The 14,696-nt window shown below is 61.1% G+C and overlaps 2 protein-coding genes across 2 annotated transcripts in view; one reads left to right on the top strand and one right to left on the bottom strand.

Annotated features, from left to right (window-relative positions):
- Window positions 1–155: 155 nt before the first annotated feature.
- On the top strand, window positions 156–5,950 carry PLK1 (polo like kinase 1). Its single transcript, XM_027736131.2, has 10 exons — window positions 156–1,008; window positions 1,142–1,310; window positions 1,407–1,551; window positions 2,003–2,096; window positions 2,612–2,828; window positions 3,319–3,477; window positions 3,560–3,637; window positions 4,100–4,254; window positions 4,673–4,855; window positions 5,236–5,950. Exons 1-10 carry the CDS (start codon window positions 619–621, stop codon window positions 5,440–5,442), a joined length of 1,797 nt encoding a protein of 598 aa, XP_027591932.1. The 5' UTR covers window positions 156–618; the 3' UTR covers window positions 5,443–5,950.
- Window positions 5,951–6,381: 431 nt separating this feature from the next.
- ERN2 (endoplasmic reticulum to nucleus signaling 2) overlaps window positions 6,382–14,696 on the bottom strand; it is a 17,367-nt gene continuing 9,052 nt past the window's right edge. Inside the window, exons 2-22 of the mRNA XM_039382353.1 lie at window positions 14,676–14,691; window positions 13,880–13,913; window positions 13,704–13,776; window positions 13,527–13,599; window positions 13,267–13,389; window positions 13,080–13,181; window positions 12,573–12,834; window positions 12,400–12,478; window positions 12,174–12,324; window positions 11,660–11,781; window positions 11,331–11,504; window positions 10,959–11,208; window positions 10,608–10,698; window positions 10,149–10,338; window positions 9,835–9,934; window positions 9,465–9,664; window positions 8,658–8,805; window positions 8,406–8,533; window positions 8,098–8,221; window positions 7,762–7,829; window positions 6,382–7,686 (exon numbers count right to left, since the gene is read on the bottom strand). Of these exons, the coding sequence (XP_039238287.1) occupies window positions 7,495–7,686; window positions 7,762–7,829; window positions 8,098–8,221; window positions 8,406–8,533; window positions 8,658–8,805; window positions 9,465–9,664; window positions 9,835–9,934; window positions 10,149–10,338; window positions 10,608–10,698; window positions 10,959–11,208; window positions 11,331–11,504; window positions 11,660–11,781; window positions 12,174–12,324; window positions 12,400–12,478; window positions 12,573–12,834; window positions 13,080–13,181; window positions 13,267–13,389; window positions 13,527–13,599; window positions 13,704–13,776; window positions 13,880–13,913; window positions 14,676–14,691 (2,700 nt within the window). The 3' untranslated portion in view covers window positions 6,382–7,494. The remainder of the gene's footprint in view (window positions 7,687–7,761; window positions 7,830–8,097; window positions 8,222–8,405; window positions 8,534–8,657; window positions 8,806–9,464; window positions 9,665–9,834; window positions 9,935–10,148; window positions 10,339–10,607; window positions 10,699–10,958; window positions 11,209–11,330; window positions 11,505–11,659; window positions 11,782–12,173; window positions 12,325–12,399; window positions 12,479–12,572; window positions 12,835–13,079; window positions 13,182–13,266; window positions 13,390–13,526; window positions 13,600–13,703; window positions 13,777–13,879; window positions 13,914–14,675; window positions 14,692–14,696) is intronic.

Genomic DNA, 14,696 nt, shown 5'->3' with positions numbered 1-14,696 from the left:
GCCCCGCGCGTGCCCGGCAGCGCCCGCGCCCAACGGCCGGCGGTGCACGCGCAGGGGCGTGTCCGAGTGCGCCCGGCCCCGCCCCCGGCGGCGCGTGCCCCTCTCGGCTCCCATGGTGCCCCGCGCGCGCGTGGATTTTAAATCCTCGGGCCAATGGGGAGCGGCCGCGCGCGGTAACGGCCCGGGGGGTTTGAATCGGGGCTGTCCGGCACCGGCACCCACCGAGCCCGGCACCCACCGACCGACCGCACCGAGCCCGGCACCGGCACCCACCGACCCGACCGAGCCGGCACCGACCAACCGGGACCGAGCTGAGCTGAGCCGAGCCCGGCACCCACCGACCGACCGCACCGAGCCCGGCACCGGCACCCACCGACCCGACCGAGCCGGCACCGACCAACCGGGACCGAGCTGAGCCTGAGACCGGCACCCACCGACCCCCGCACCGACCGAGCCCAGCCCAGCCCCGGGCCCCGCCGCTGCTCCGTCCCCGAGCTGTGCTCGCACCCGCCGCTCCCCGGCACCGGGACCCGCCACTCTTCCAACACCGAGCTGAGCCCGGACCAGGCCCCGCCGCTGCTCCGGCCCCGGCAGAGCCCCCCCGCAGTCCCGCACGCCATGAGCGCGGCGGGCGGGAAGGCGGCGCGGCCGGCGGCGCTGGCGGAGCCGCCCCGCACGGAGCCGGCCCGGGCGGCGGCGGCGGCGGGCGGGAAGGAGGTGCCGAAGGTGCTCGTGGACCCGCGCACCCGGCGCAGCTTCGTGCGCGGGCGGTTCCTGGGCAAGGGCGGCTTCGCGCGGTGCTACGAGCTGGCCGAGGCCGAGAGCCGGGAGGTGTTCGCGGGGAAGGTGGTGCCCAAGTCGCTGCTGGTGAAGCCGCACCAGAAAGAGAAGATGTCCATGGAGATCGCCATCCACCGTAGCCTCTCTCACCGTCATGTCGTCGGCTTCCAGGGCTTCTTCGAGGACGCCGACTTTGTCTATGTCGTGCTGGAGCTCTGCCGCCGCAGGGTGAGGGGCAGGGGTTCGGGAGGGCGGTGGGCACCGGTGTCCCTCGGGTATGGACCGTCCCCTTCCCCCCTGTCCTCCGGCACTGACCCTGTCCTGTGTCCCCACCCCGGCACTGACTGAGCGTCCCCCGCAGTCGCTGCTGGAGCTGCACAAGCGGCGGAAGGCGCTGAGCGAGCCCGAGGTGCGGTACTACCTGCGCCAGACCATCCTGGGCTGCCAGTACCTGCACAGCCACCGCGTCATCCACCGCGACCTCAAGCTGGGCAACCTGTTCCTCAGCGACGACATGGAGGTGAAGATCGGTAAGTGCCCAGGTCGGGATGTGTTGGGGACCCCAGCCCTAGGACTAGCCGGCCAGGTTGTGTCCGGTCACACACCCCTCCTTCCTGTCTCTCCAGGTGACTTTGGCCTGGCCACCAAGGTCGAGTATGACGGTGAGCGCAAGAAGACGCTGTGTGGGACCCCCAACTATATTGCCCCAGAGGTGCTGGGCAAGAAGGGGCACAGCTTTGAGGTGGACATCTGGTCCATTGGCTGCATCATGTGAGTCAAAATGCCTTTGCAAGGCCAGGGGGGTGGGTGGTCCCTGTGGTCCTGGTCTTCTTGACCCATCCGAGCTTTAGTGTGAGCCAAAGCTCCAGGTCACAGTCCCTGGAGCTCCTGGCTGAGCCCGGCTGCCAGCCAGCACCTGACCTTGCCTGTGCTCTGACGTGCTGGGGTGCTGTCTGTGGGCTGATAGGTCCTCAGTGTGACTGTCCCAGGGCATTTCCCATTCTTAACTGGAACTTCCCCCGCAGGGTGCTAGATCCCAGCTTCCCTTTCCAGGGAAAGGGAAGCACAAGTACAAGTAGCTGTTAGCACTGCTGAATGTCCAATGCTAAGTGTGTTCCCTCTATCAGGAAAGCCCCCAGGTGTGCTTAAAAGAGGGTCACTTCCACACAGAATCTTGAGTCTCTTTTGCAAAACTGATGCCCTTTTGTCTGGGAACGCCCAGGTACACTCTGCTGGTGGGGAAACCTCCCTTTGAGACTTCTTGTCTAAAGGAAACGTACCTCCGGATCAAGAAGAACGAGTATACCATTCCTAAGGTACGGTGCTTGCCATAGAGGATCCATTCACCTCACAGCAGTTCCCTGTCAGCCTCCTGCTGCACCCCCTGTGTCTGGCACTCGGTGGCTCTCCTGTAACAGGGCAGTGGCTGTTACTGCCGGGTGGGGACAGTTCAGTCCGTGATGGAGTGAACCTGTAAAGGTTCCTCCTGAGGAGCCAGCTGGTGTCTGCCCCCTGATCCAGCAAAAATCCAAGCTGGGCAGTTGGCACATGAGGGTGAATGGACACAAGCAAGTCCATGAGGTCTGGACCAGGTCCCCAGTTCATCCCACTGCTGTTGAGTTGGTCTTGCTTAAGTCAGTTGACTTCAGGCTGTTAGGAGACAGCTCTCTGTGCTGCCCAATTCTGCTTCCCCAGGCTTGTATCCTGTTTGCCTGATGCAGCACTGGAGCTCTGCTCCAAGCAGAACTTCCCTGGGTCATGAATCCAGTTGGTCTGTCTCTGGTGCATGTCACCTACTGGCCTCTGTCTCTAAACTCCACCTGTCCCTCAGCACATCAACCCCGTGGCTGCAAACCTCATCCAGAAGATGCTGAGGTCCGACCCTGCCACACGCCCGACCATTGATGAGCTGCTGAATGACGAGTTCTTCACCTCGGGCTACATCCCCAGCCGCCTGCCCACCAGCTGCCTCACGGTCGCGCCCCGGTTCTCCATCGCTCCCAGCGGGATGGAGCTCGGGCGGAAACCGCTGACGGCGCTCAACAAAGGTGAGTGTGAGTGCCAGTGCCCATGTGCAGCTGGGCTGCAGTGCTGCACAGAGCCTGCCTGGCCTCCGGCAGCATCCAGAACCCTCAGTGTGGCACTCCCATCATCTCCCAATTCTCATGGAAACTCAGAGCATTTTGTGGTCGAGGGGGCTCTCCTTGCTCTGCCTGGGAACAAAGTGGGGAGGAAGTACGGCAATAGCTGTAGCTCTGTGGCGATGGGCACAAAGGTGCACGTGAAGTTCTGCCTGAACATGAGGAAGAACTTCTTTCCTGTGCAGGCGGCACACACTAGAATAGGCTGCCCAGAGAGGGTGTGGAGTCTCCCTCCTGTGCCATGTGCTCTGGGATGATCCTGCTTGAACAGGGAGATGGGACCAGATGCCCCACTGTGGTTCTTTCCAACGTGACCCATTCTGTGTGCGTTGCCTATACCTGCCTTCGGAAACCTCTCCCTGGTCACAGCCTCAGAGTCTCCTTTCTCCTGGCCCAGGACTGGACAGCCCTGCACCGGAGAACTTGCCGGACAAGGAGGAAGCAGCGGGACTGCGGGAGGTGGGAGATGCTGTCACCTGCCACCTGGCTGACATGTTGCAGCAGCTGACAGCAGTCAATGCAGCCAAGCCCTCTGAGAGAGTGGCAGTGAGACAAGGTGAGCCTGGGGCAGCCCATGGGCTTTGTGGGGTGCACAGCGTGTGGAAAATGTCTCCTAACAAGCTTCTTTCTTCTTGCAGAAGAAGCCGAGGACCCAGCCTGCATTCCCATCTTCTGGGTTAGCAAATGGGTGGACTACTCAGATAAATATGGACTAGGTAAATACTGTGGGGGCAATGCTTCAGGCTTTCCTGATGTCTGAAGGGGCTGGGGAAAGCCTGAATTTGGGTCTTTAATCACCACATTCCTGTGATGTGTCCAAGACCACTGCCAGGGATGTCACCAAATACCCAGAAAATTCAGAGCAGTGGTCACTGAATATCAGCCCTGGCCACTTCCAGGTGGACAGGGGTTACCTGTGCATGAGATGGCCAGGCTCTCCCCAGCCTGCACAGGGACCCACAATGGCAGCTGAGGCTGTTTCTGCAGCAGGTGATGCAGTAAGGGAGATGACAAATGCAGAGGTGAAAAAGTGCCTCCCAGAACTCTTACAAAGAGACCTGGCAGGGACTGGTGGGGTGCCTGTCGGGGGTCCCCTGGGGATACAACCGTCTGCCTTTGTGTTTCCCACGGCTCGTGGCCCCCTGAGTTTGCAGCCTCACGGGGTCCCTTTTGGGCAGGTTACCAGCTGTGTGACAACAGTGTCGGGGTTCTCTTCAACGACTCCACTCGCCTCATCATGTACAACGACGGGGACAACCTGCAGTACATTGAGCAGAACAGCACCGAGTCCTACTTCACTGTGAGGTCCTACCCTTCCACCCTGAACAAGAAGGTCAGTCCTGGGAAAGGCAAGCCTGGCTGGGGAGTGGTGAGACTCCTGCCAGCCTTGGGCTTTGGTGGCAGGGTGGGTTCTAGGGAGAAACATCTCAAACTGAGGGTCACCTGGCACTCTTCAGGCTTCCTCTGGCTGGTGACACATGGCCCCAAGGACAGACACTAGCATCTCTGTTTCTCTCTACTGTCTGAGGCTCACTTATGAGCAGTTTCACAGAAATAAGCGCTTGCATGACTTGCGTGGACTGAAGTGTTCAGCAAACCGAGGCTGAAGTGTCACAGTCTGAGTTAACTTTGAGGATTTGCACAAGTTTGTGCAGTGGCACCTCAAGCTGTGAAGGATGTAAGGAGGCTCTGGGACTGTGATGGCAGTCCCAGGGTCACCCTCAGCTCCTCACAGCCCGTCCCATCTGCAGATAACACTACTGAAGTACTTCCGGAACTACATGAGCGAGCACCTGCTGAAGGCAGGGGCCAACATCACACCACGGGAGGGGGACGAGCTGGCCCGCCTGCCCTACCTCTGCACCTGGTTCCGGACCCGCAGCGCCATCGTCCTGCACCTCAGCAACGGCACTGTGCAGATCAACTTCTTCCAGGTGAGGCCCTTCCTGGGGCTGTGGCTCCAGCTGCTCAAGGGCTCTGGCTGCACGTGGTGCTGCTGGGAAGGCATCAGGAGGTGATCACCCAAGCCAAGGCTTTGCCCAGGGAGCTGAGCACTGGAGGCTCCTCACTGCCTGTGCTGGTACCTGAGCCCCCCAGATGTGCCTCGCTCATGGAGGGGCCAAGCTCTCGAGCAGCAGGGAGGATGCTGCAGTCAGTGCTGAGCTGGCTGTGCCCCTTTGCTGCACTCTGAAGGAGTTCTGCAGCAGGGCCTTGTCCCCATGCTGTGGGTGTGGCTGGGATGGCACATCACAGGAAATGCTGTCCCTGAGCAGCATGGTGCTCAGGGTGATGACCGTGTGTTCTCTCCCCCCAGGACCACACCAAGGTCATCCTGTGCCCTCTCATGGCTGCTGTCACGTACATAGATGAGAAGCGGGACTTCCGCACGTACAAGCTGAGCCTGATCGAGGAGCACGGCTGCTGCAAGGAGCTGGCCAGCCGGCTCCGCTATGCCCGCACCATGGTGGAGAAGCTCCTCAGCTCCAAGTCTGGCTCGGGCCGTGCGAAACCCTCTGCTTAGACCTTGTTCTTGCTGGACTCAGCATCTGTGCCAAACTGCCCAGCTGTGGAGGGAGAGGTCTGGGAGCTTCCCTCCTGTGGCACAGCTGTGCTCCCACTCTTGGATATGGGCTCATTGCCACAAGGAAGCCCCTGTTGCTGTGGGAACAGTGTTGATCACTCTGACTGATGCCCAAAGGTTTCTTGATCCCCACTCCTAATGGAGTGGTTTTTTTAATTCCATACATAGTCTGTTTTTCTAACTTCCCAAAGCCAAAAGCCTGGCTCCAAACCAGCCCTCTTGTTTGAGGCACCTGGGCCTGCTCTTGGGAGAGCAGAGCTATCACGTGAGGTGTCTGTATGTGGCTGCGCCCTTGCCTTGGGCTTCGTTTCCTCTTGTAGAAGCTCAGGTAAGGTATTGAACGTGCCCAGGGTGAGACCGAGCAATCGGCCTTTTAATACTGAAACTACACGAAACCTCAACTTTTGTATATTGCATAACTTGATTAAAGATTGTTTGCTGCAGCGTCCAGCCTGTCGCAGTTCCCTTTGGTTTGCTGAGGGAGGGAGCAGCACCTCTGCCTTCCCCTGTGACTGAGAGCCATCCTCTTACCCTTCAGCCTGGGGCTGGGCATGCCTCTCGCTCTGCTCCACTTGACAAAGGAGCAAGAGGGAAACTGGCAGAGGGTGATGGGAAGTGGGGAAGAGAATAAGTTGTTTTGGGAGATGCTCTTGGGAGCAGAGAAAGGTGGGTGAGTTTACTTCTCCAGTGTTGGGGAACCTTCCCCTTTTGCAGATGCTTTGCTCTATTTTACCACATGGTAAAATTATGAGTACAGCATCAGCAGAAGTCATCTGCAGCAGACTCCTGCAGGAGCCCATTGACCTCCAGGTATTCTCCCCCCACTCTACCCTGCCAGCACCAACAGGTGCTCTCAGGCCAATTTATTTTTAAGCAGGACAAGCTTTTTAGTTTTTATTTTTTATAACATTTTGTATAAACATATTCTGAAAAGAAACCAGGTACAAACCCTATCACCTCTGTAACAAAATCCCACATCCCAGCACCCACAGGAATCGGACTAAACTATTGCTGTTCCACAGAGGAACTTTGCCATGGGGCTTCATGTGCCTGTGCACCCAGTTGATACTGGAGGCTGGCTTATGGGGAACACATGCCCATGGGCATGCCACGAACCAGAGCACCCATGGGACTTGGACCCGGGGCAGCAGAAGAGGCTGGGGGAGCTTCAGGCACAGCCCTGTGTTTGAGGGAAGGGATCCCTCGGGAAAAGTGAGTTCCCTGCTTTGTGCCCAGAGACAGCTGCTCAAGAACTGCTGTGTGACCTGCTCAGGGGCTCAGGCCTGGCACAGGCACAGACTGAAAGGGAGATAACCTTGTTCTCAGCCCAGCTGAGATTCAAACCTTCATTCAGGGGGCTGTGCTGGAGGCCCCCAAGTGCTGCAGGGCTGTGCCCTTGCAAGCCTGGATACAACAGGCCAGGTCCCCGGCGGGTGTGGCTGCTCAGCACTGCCTGGCTGAGCACAGCCCACACTGGGGCTGAGGGCTCAGCTCCAGTGTCAAGACTGGGGTACTGGTCACAACTCAAACAGCTGTGTTCCATGGCACAGGAGAATGCCCTGGACAAAGCTCGCTGATCCCCGGTGAACATCCCCCTGTGACCAGCGTGGCCTGAGGGCCTCGCTGTGCCGGGGCATCGCTGCCGCTGCCCTTGGGAAAACACAACGGGCATTTTCCTCTTTCTCCAAGCACCCAGTCCACACCAGAGAGGTCTTTGTTCTCTGACTCACGTGCCTTCAGGCCCCTGAGTCTGACTGTGAGTGTTTGCAAAGGTGGGTGCCCAGAGGGTCCCTCTTGGGCTCAGGGGACCCCAGGCGAAAGCACAGTGCTGCCCTGTGCCCACCTCTTCCACACTGTGCTGCTGGAAATGCCCCGTATGCTGGGCACCCATCTGGCCCCGGGGAGAGGGAGAAGGACCCCCCCAGAGCCCCCGGGGCTGTGGGCACAGGCAGGGAGGAGGGGCCGCAGCAGCCCCACGGTGCCGTGTCCCCCTCAGGCGCCGTCACCCCGCAGCCCCTGGCAGTAGTAGGGGTGGAAGATGCGCTCGTGGGCGCAGACCCGCATGGCCCCGTGCGTGTGCAGCAGCAGCCGTGGGAAGCGGGAGGTGAAGTACTGCACAAAGCCCTCGGGGACTGAGCCCAGGGCTGCCCGAACCTCGGCTGGCAGCTCGTGGTAGTGGTGCTTCTGCAGGACAGAGGGTGAGGTCAGATACGACAGGGACAGTGGGATGGCAGGGGCAGGGCACCAGGGTGACCGTACCTTGTTCCTCATGGCCCGCAGCAGGTCACGCACTGACCCCCCCTTGTAGGTGCGAAACTTCCTCAGGTCTGGGGAGAGCAGAAGAGACACTGAGCAAGGTGGGACACAGTGGGGCAAGGGGCTGCCACAGCCCTGCAGTGCCAGCACCACCCCCGGGTGCAGCAAACCCCGGCTTGGCTCTGCTCTCTCAAAGAAGGGATGGCACCTTTACCTGCCCTGGTTTTCAGCTCCCGGGCATGAGCAGGTGCCTCCCGGCCAGTAAAGGCATCCTACTACCTGTCTACTCCCTATCTGCTTCACCAGATCCAGGGGTAAGCCTGGCCTCCCCATGCTCACCCATCTGCAGTGGGAGGGAGATGTGCATCCTCCAGTTGGTTCTCACCACTGCCCGTGCCCCTGATTCCAGGGCTGACACGATGGGACCCTCAGCCGGCTCCTTCTCCACACGGTCGCTGACGTCCTGCATGCCCAAGAGCAGGGATGGGGTGGGTATCACACTGCCCTCACCCCACAGAGATTCAGCAACCCCCCCCACCCCCTCCAAAGGTAGCTCAGAATGAGCACGTTGACCTCAACACAGCCGTTCCCAGTATGTTTTTCAGAGCACACCTGTGTTCACTGCCAGTGGGACAGCACAGGCTCACCTGGAAGAACTGCAGCTGCTTCTCCTGACTCCAGAAAAAGGGATGCACAAGGACCACAGGGGCTGAGGGCCGGTGCTGGGGTTCAGGGCTGATCATCGCCACAATCAGCTCCCTCGCCACAAGCTTGTCTGGAGGCAAAACAACATAGCGGAGAAATCAACCCCCTGCCAGGACCAGGAGCTGCCCCTCGGCCCAGAGCTTCCCCACGGGGCCATGCCACTGGGGAAGGGTCTCAGCTGGGAAGGGTCTCACCGTGAGCCTCCTCTTGCAGGCAGTTCAGCTGGTAGGAGCCTGCCAGGATGTTGGCCTGGCGCCGCAGGCTGTCCCCAAAGGGGTGCTGCCCCCCCGACACCACGTAGTAGAAAACACAGCCAGCTGAGAAAATGTCCACGGCACTGGTCTGCAAAACACGGCGGGAAATGGCACCTTCAGGCAAAGGCTGAGGAAAGCCTTCACCTCCCACTTTTCCATCCTTTATGTGGACCATTGGCTGTTGGCTGCAGAGCTGCTGAAAAACACATTGCATGGGAGTCCCATCACCCCGGGTCCCTGTCAGGGAAGGGGCTTCCAGAGGCACAGCCAGAATTCAGGACTCCACAGTCTGATGGACACACTGGGGCTGCTGGTGTCCACCAGCTGGGCAAACAGACCCCAGCCCGAGGGTATGGGAATCTGCCAGCCCCAGCAGGCACCAGTACAGCAGCTGCTCCCAGCAGGAATGGGATTCCCAGCACTGAACAGAGGAGCAGAAGTGTAACCTTGGCAGCAACCTACAGTCCCTCTAACCTCCCCACTCCGAATTTCTGAGGGGCGGAGCCCAACGAGACACCCTGTGAACACAACTGGGCACTGTGCCCCGAGGACAGGGTCACTGAGGCAGCCACTGACCGGGGCAGCCCTGGCAAGCAGCAAAGTGCCCCTGTCCAGGCTGGCTCGGGCTCATAGAGCTTGTCTTAATTGTGCACCCCAGCAGCGTGCACCAAGGCCACTGCCAGCATGGGCCACTGCCACAACGGGCCCAAGGAGCACCCAGGGCAGGGGCAGCCATGGCTCACTGACAGGGTTCTCCTTCGGGGCCTCCTGCAGCACCTCGGGCGCGATCCAGCCCTCGGTGCCAGGGATACCAGAGTGGAGACTGAAGCTCTGTCGTCCCCCCTGAAGCTTCTTGCAGAGGCCGAAGTCTGAGATGACAGCGCGGATCTGCCCGTGGCGATTTGGGGCAGAGATGAGGATGTTACAGGGCTTCAGGTCACGGTGGACTGGAAGAGAAAGTCTGTGGTGTCACCTGGCAGGGCTGGAGCAAACAGGGCTCTGCCAGTGCCCTGCACGCTGCCAACCCCGACAGCCCCTGCCTGAACCCCGACAGCCCCCGCCTGAACCCTGTAGCCTCCGTTGAGGATGGGATGCAGAGGGCCCTGCTGGCCCTTACCAATGCTGAGGGAGTGGAGATGGGCCAGCCCGGACATGGTCTGACGCAGCAGGGACACCGGGTCCAGCCCCCGGCGGTTGAAGCTGGGGCTCTCCACGTACTGGAACCACACAGAGGGAGAGAGAGAGGAACTGAGCCTGATTTACTGGGCAAAGGCAAGGCTGGCTGGGAGAGAGACGCCTCCCCAGGCTGACAGAGAGGGATGGAGACCAGCCTGTATGGAGGCTGTCTATCCCCAAGGCTTTTGTTTCTAGGGCTCCCAGTGGGCCCCAGCAGCAGCCCCATGCCCAGGGCAGGCAGGGGGCTGGGCTCACCTCCTGCAGTGTGGCAGAGCAGAGCTCGATGGCGATGTAGTGGAACTGCCTGTCCTTCTCGGTGCAGAAGTAGCGGACGACGTGGGGGTGCTCGTCCGACTCCCGGAGCAGTTGGACCTCACGGTCGAGCAGATGGACACACTCGGGCAGGAGCCGCTTCACAGCCACATTCCGTCCCTCGAACTGCCCCCTGTGCAGAGAGTCCTCAGCGTGTCCACATGTGGCCCCCTAGCTGGAGCAGAGCCCAGTGCTGCTGCCCCATGCCCAGTGCCTGGTTACTGAGGGCCACAAGCCCAGCTCTGGGACAGGTGTGATGAGGACCAGAAGAAAGGGAAGGTGGCAGCTTGTTCTCAAAAGTCCCTGAACCAGCAGCCACCACCTTGGGCAACAGCCACCTTGGTTCTGTCCCTGTGGCTGCCAATGGGAGCAGAATGGGGACAGGCACCTGGTGTCACCCACCTGAAGACAAAAGTTCCACCAGCTCCGTGGCCCAGCACATCCTTGGGGTTAAAAGAAACTTTCCCAACTACAACCAGGTCTGGTTCTGCATCTGCAGGGGAAGAGAAGACAGCAATCCTTCAGCCTCCAAGCATTAGTTCTGTATGGAGGACAACTAGTTCTTTACCCATCTGGCCATTTCTTGGGCCCTACTCTTATGTAGCCCACATTTATCCAGCAGCAGGACCAGCACCTCCTCCCATCCCAGCTGAGCTGCAGCCCTCTCATCTGTGGGCATCCCTGCTCCTGTTTTGGGTGACAGCATCTCCAGACAGACAGCCCCCACACCCTGCCCGTTCCCCCTGCACCCACCTGCAGCAGCCTCTGGGACAGCCAGACCTGGGCTCACCATCCCATTTGCCGGGTCCTCCAGGGGGGCCGAGGGGCCGGAGCTCTGTGAGAGCTCCAATGTGCTTCCTCGGTTCCGCCCCGGCTTCCCAGGCCCTGCAGGGACACCCTCCCTGGAGACCCGGCCCGGGAGCAGCATCTCCTGCTGCTGCTGCAGGAGCTGGATCTGCTCCTCCAGCTGTTGCTGCTGTGCCACGTGCTGCCGCTGCAGTTTCTGGAACACAAACGATGGGAATGCTCTGCTCCATGCCTGGAGTGCAGTTGGGGCATTGGCAGGGCTCGGCACAGCAGCATGGGCTCCGCTGCCCCTCACCCTCCACTGCCACCACCACTCACCATGAGCAGGAGGAGCAGGACTCCCCCACCCAGCAGAGCTGTGCCAACACCAGCCATCACCAGGTCCCAGGTGCCCTCGGGATACACCTCCACCTGCTCCCCTGGTGCAGGGTCTGGCTGGAGCTGCCCCTCGCTGCGGACAGCCGGCTCCTCCGGGCTGCTCGGGGCCAGGAACTGCAACACACGCCCGGGGCTGGGTGACACCAGAGGGACAGACTGCAGGGCACTCAGGTTTGGGACTCCTTCCCTGTCCTACCCCATGCTGGGGACCCACTGCCCACTCTAAGCAGCCCAGACCCCTCAGTGACCCAGCACCCTTCACTGCTCACATCAGCAAACACAGTCCTGGCAGGAGGAGCCCTGGAGATGATGGTTTCCGTGGTCTTCCTCAGGTTCTCCGGGAAGGCTCGCAGCATCGTGGTGTGGACCACAGGAGGTAGCTCATGGTGCCCTGTGGCAGGAGGGGAACAACCATCAGTTTGCCTCTGGTCACAGCATCTGTCCCTCACCTCTGCAGTGCCATGGGCACCAGCAGCCTGGGCCCTCCCGGAGAAGGGGGGTCACTTCTGATGGGACTCCCCAGCATGGGTAACGGTGAGCCCTGCTTCAAAGGGTCCCTGCCCGCCCCTGAGTGGGGGTGCCCAGTGGCCCTTCCTGGGGAGGGGACAAGGATGGGAGTCACTGAAGCCCCTGAGGTAACTCACAACCTCAGTCCCATTCACCCTACTGGGCAGAGCAGGTCAGGCTGTGCCCCCCAAAGAACACCAGCAGCTCAGGCTGCCCACCCCAGCACCCTCCTGGAGCCAGGACATGGGGAGGCCTGTGCCCATCGCAGGTCCACACCTATGAGGAGCCACTGGTTGTGGAGCGCGGTGATGCTGCCCTGCGGGTACTTGACGTCGGTGCTGGGCGTGATCTCGCACTCCCCCGACTCTCTCAAGGTCACGTCGTCCGTGGTGGGGCCATCGATTCTGGCCAGTGTGATGCCCTGGGGCTGGGGGTGGCAGCTCATGGGGCACTGGCGCTGGGACAGGCGCCCGCCGTGCTCACCCCGAGCGGGGACACTCACCACCAGCGCCACACTGCCGTGCACCAGCGAGGTCAGGGCGTAGAAGCTGGTCGCGTGCTTCCCCACGTAGAGTGCTGGCCTGCAGGACAGGGACAAGCATCACCTTCCATCCATCACAGCTCAGGGCGGCCAAGCACTGGGAATGTGAATGCCACCGTGCAGGAACCACGTACAGCAGCTGGGTCTTGGTGGCAGCAAAGTCCTTGACGGACTGGTAGCTCCACTTGAGGACATGGATGTCCTGTGATTGGAAGGTCAGGTAGCGCAGGGTCTCCATGGCCAGGTTGAGGTGGGGGATGCGGCGCAGGCTGTCCTGGTGCCACACGTAGATGCCGACCACGGGTGAGCCATAGTTCTGTGCCCACAGGACCTCCCCACTGTCCTTGTCCAGGGTCACCACCAGCCCGTCCCCACTCGAGGCCAAGTGTGCCATTTCTGGGAGAGCAAGAGGTACAGAAGATGAAGCAGTGGCCACCAGCCACCAGCTGTGGGCTGCTGCCCCTTCTCCCCAGCAACTGGCGCAGCTGAGACCTGCTGGCCTGGTGGTGTCACCCCAGGGCCCCCCACAGCCAGGGTCCTGCTGCGAATGCGGCACTGGGGAGCTGGCTCCCATGGCTCCCATGGCTCCCGTGGCTCCCGTGGCTCCCGTGGCTCCTGCAGATCCCACGGCTCCTACTCACTGTAGTGGCAGGACTCCTCGCACAGCGGGGCCGAGTACTCGGAGAAGGTGGCGTTCCAGCGCAGCTCCCGCGACTTGGTGTCGTACATGGTGATGATGTACTCTGGGCACAGAAGCAGGGCAGGAGGTCACCTCCAGTGCCCCATTCCTGGGACCAGGCAGGTGGTCAGGGTGCAAGGCTCCCTTACGGGTCCGGCCAATGTAGAGCAGGGGGCTGGACGGGCACAGGCCATCCCAGGCCTCTGTCGAGAGGGTGGTCTGCTTCTCCCCTGACTTGGGGTCCACGATGAACCAGGTGTCCTGTTTCTTCCCTGAGAAGGAAAATACCTTTTTTCCGAGTCCCCGCAGCCCTGCCCATCCCCGAGAGCACCCGCTGAGCTCCTGCCCGGCGCCCTCCATGATTCCCGGGAGCCCCTGGTTGACCCTTACTCCCCAGGGCCTTCCATACCAGTGTAGAGCACCCCATCCGAGCTGCGGCACGGGGAGGACTGGACCAGCTCCGGGATAGTGAACGGCAGCTTCTGCAACACACACAGAAGAATGGATGCAGGACCAGAGTCACCTCCCCCTGCCTGGTGAACCCCAGGGGGACATGGGACGCCCACAGCCCCCCAGCCTCACTGACCATCAAGCCTTCTTTGTTCTTTCCTCCCAGGATATACAGGCTGCCGTCATTGGGGTCTGGAAGGAATGCTGGCCTGGGAAGGAGGAGACCCTGTCTGTCACTCCAGCAGTTACTGGGGAGGCTGCACACCCTGGGGCCTCCTGCTCTGCCCACCCACCCACGGGGATGACACTCACTCTGCCACATAGACCGGCACCTGCAGAATGGGATCTGAAACAGAGAGTGAGAGGCGACGTCAGCAGTGCTCTGGTGTGCGGGACAGCGCAGCACTGCTGGCTACCCAGCGTGGCACTGTCACCCAGTGTGGCACTGCTGGCTACCCAGCGTGGCACTGTCACCCAGTGTGGCACTGCTGGCTACCCAGCGTGGCACTGTCACCCAGTGTGGCACTGCTGGCTACCCAGCGTGGCACTGTCACCCAGTGTGGCACTGCTGGCTACCCAGCGTGGCACTGTCACCCAGTGTGGCACTGCTGGCTACCCAGCGTGGCACTGTCACCAGTGTGGCACTGCTGGCTACCCAGTGTGGCACTGCCACCCAGTGTGGCACTGCTGGCTACCCAGCGTGGCACTGTCACCCAGTGTGGCACTGCTGGCTACCCAGCGTGGCACTGTCACCAGTGTGGCACTGCTGGCTACCCAGTGTGGCACTGCCACCCAGTGTGGCACTGCTGGCTACCCAGTGTGGCACTGCCACCCAGTGTGGCACTGCTGGCTACCCAGCATGGCGCTGCCACCCAGCTCAGTCACACAGTCTGTTTGCATTTCAGACCCAGAACAGACACTGACAGAAGATGCTCACCCATGCTTGGCTGTGCCTGGGGCTGGGGCTGGAGTGTTCCCCAGGGCTGGGCACTGCTGGCCCAGAGCCCATCCAGCAAAAGCCAGGTGGGAGGAGCATCCCCAAACCCCAGACAGAGACAAGCTCTGGGAGCCAGGCTGTGAGCAAACCCCCACCTCAGTCACTACTCACCATCCTTCAGCGTCCACTTGA

The sequence above is a fragment of the Pipra filicauda genome, unplaced genomic scaffold (assembly GCF_003945595.2).
Source record: "Pipra filicauda isolate LSUMZ 115617 unplaced genomic scaffold, ASM394559v2 scaffold266_size1643727_pilon, whole genome shotgun sequence".
Lineage (NCBI taxonomy): Eukaryota > Metazoa > Chordata > Aves > Passeriformes > Pipridae > Pipra > Pipra filicauda.
Note: the sequence above shows the minus strand (reverse complement) of the source record. Positions and strands in the feature narration are given on the sequence as shown.

Bases quoted from the DNA above. Each gene is read 5' to 3' on its own strand.
- PLK1 (XM_027736131.2), top strand. From the start codon at position 619: ATGAGCGCGGCGGGCGGGAAGGCGGCGCGGCCGGCGGCGCTGGCGGAG. The intron at 1,009-1,141 runs GTGAGGGGCAGG...CGTCCCCCGCAG, and splicing joins TGGAGCTCTGCCGCCGCAGG to TCGCTGCTGGAGCTGCACAA. The intron at 2,829-3,318 runs GTGAGTGTGAGT...CTCCTGGCCCAG, and splicing joins GCTGACGGCGCTCAACAAAG to GACTGGACAGCCCTGCACCG.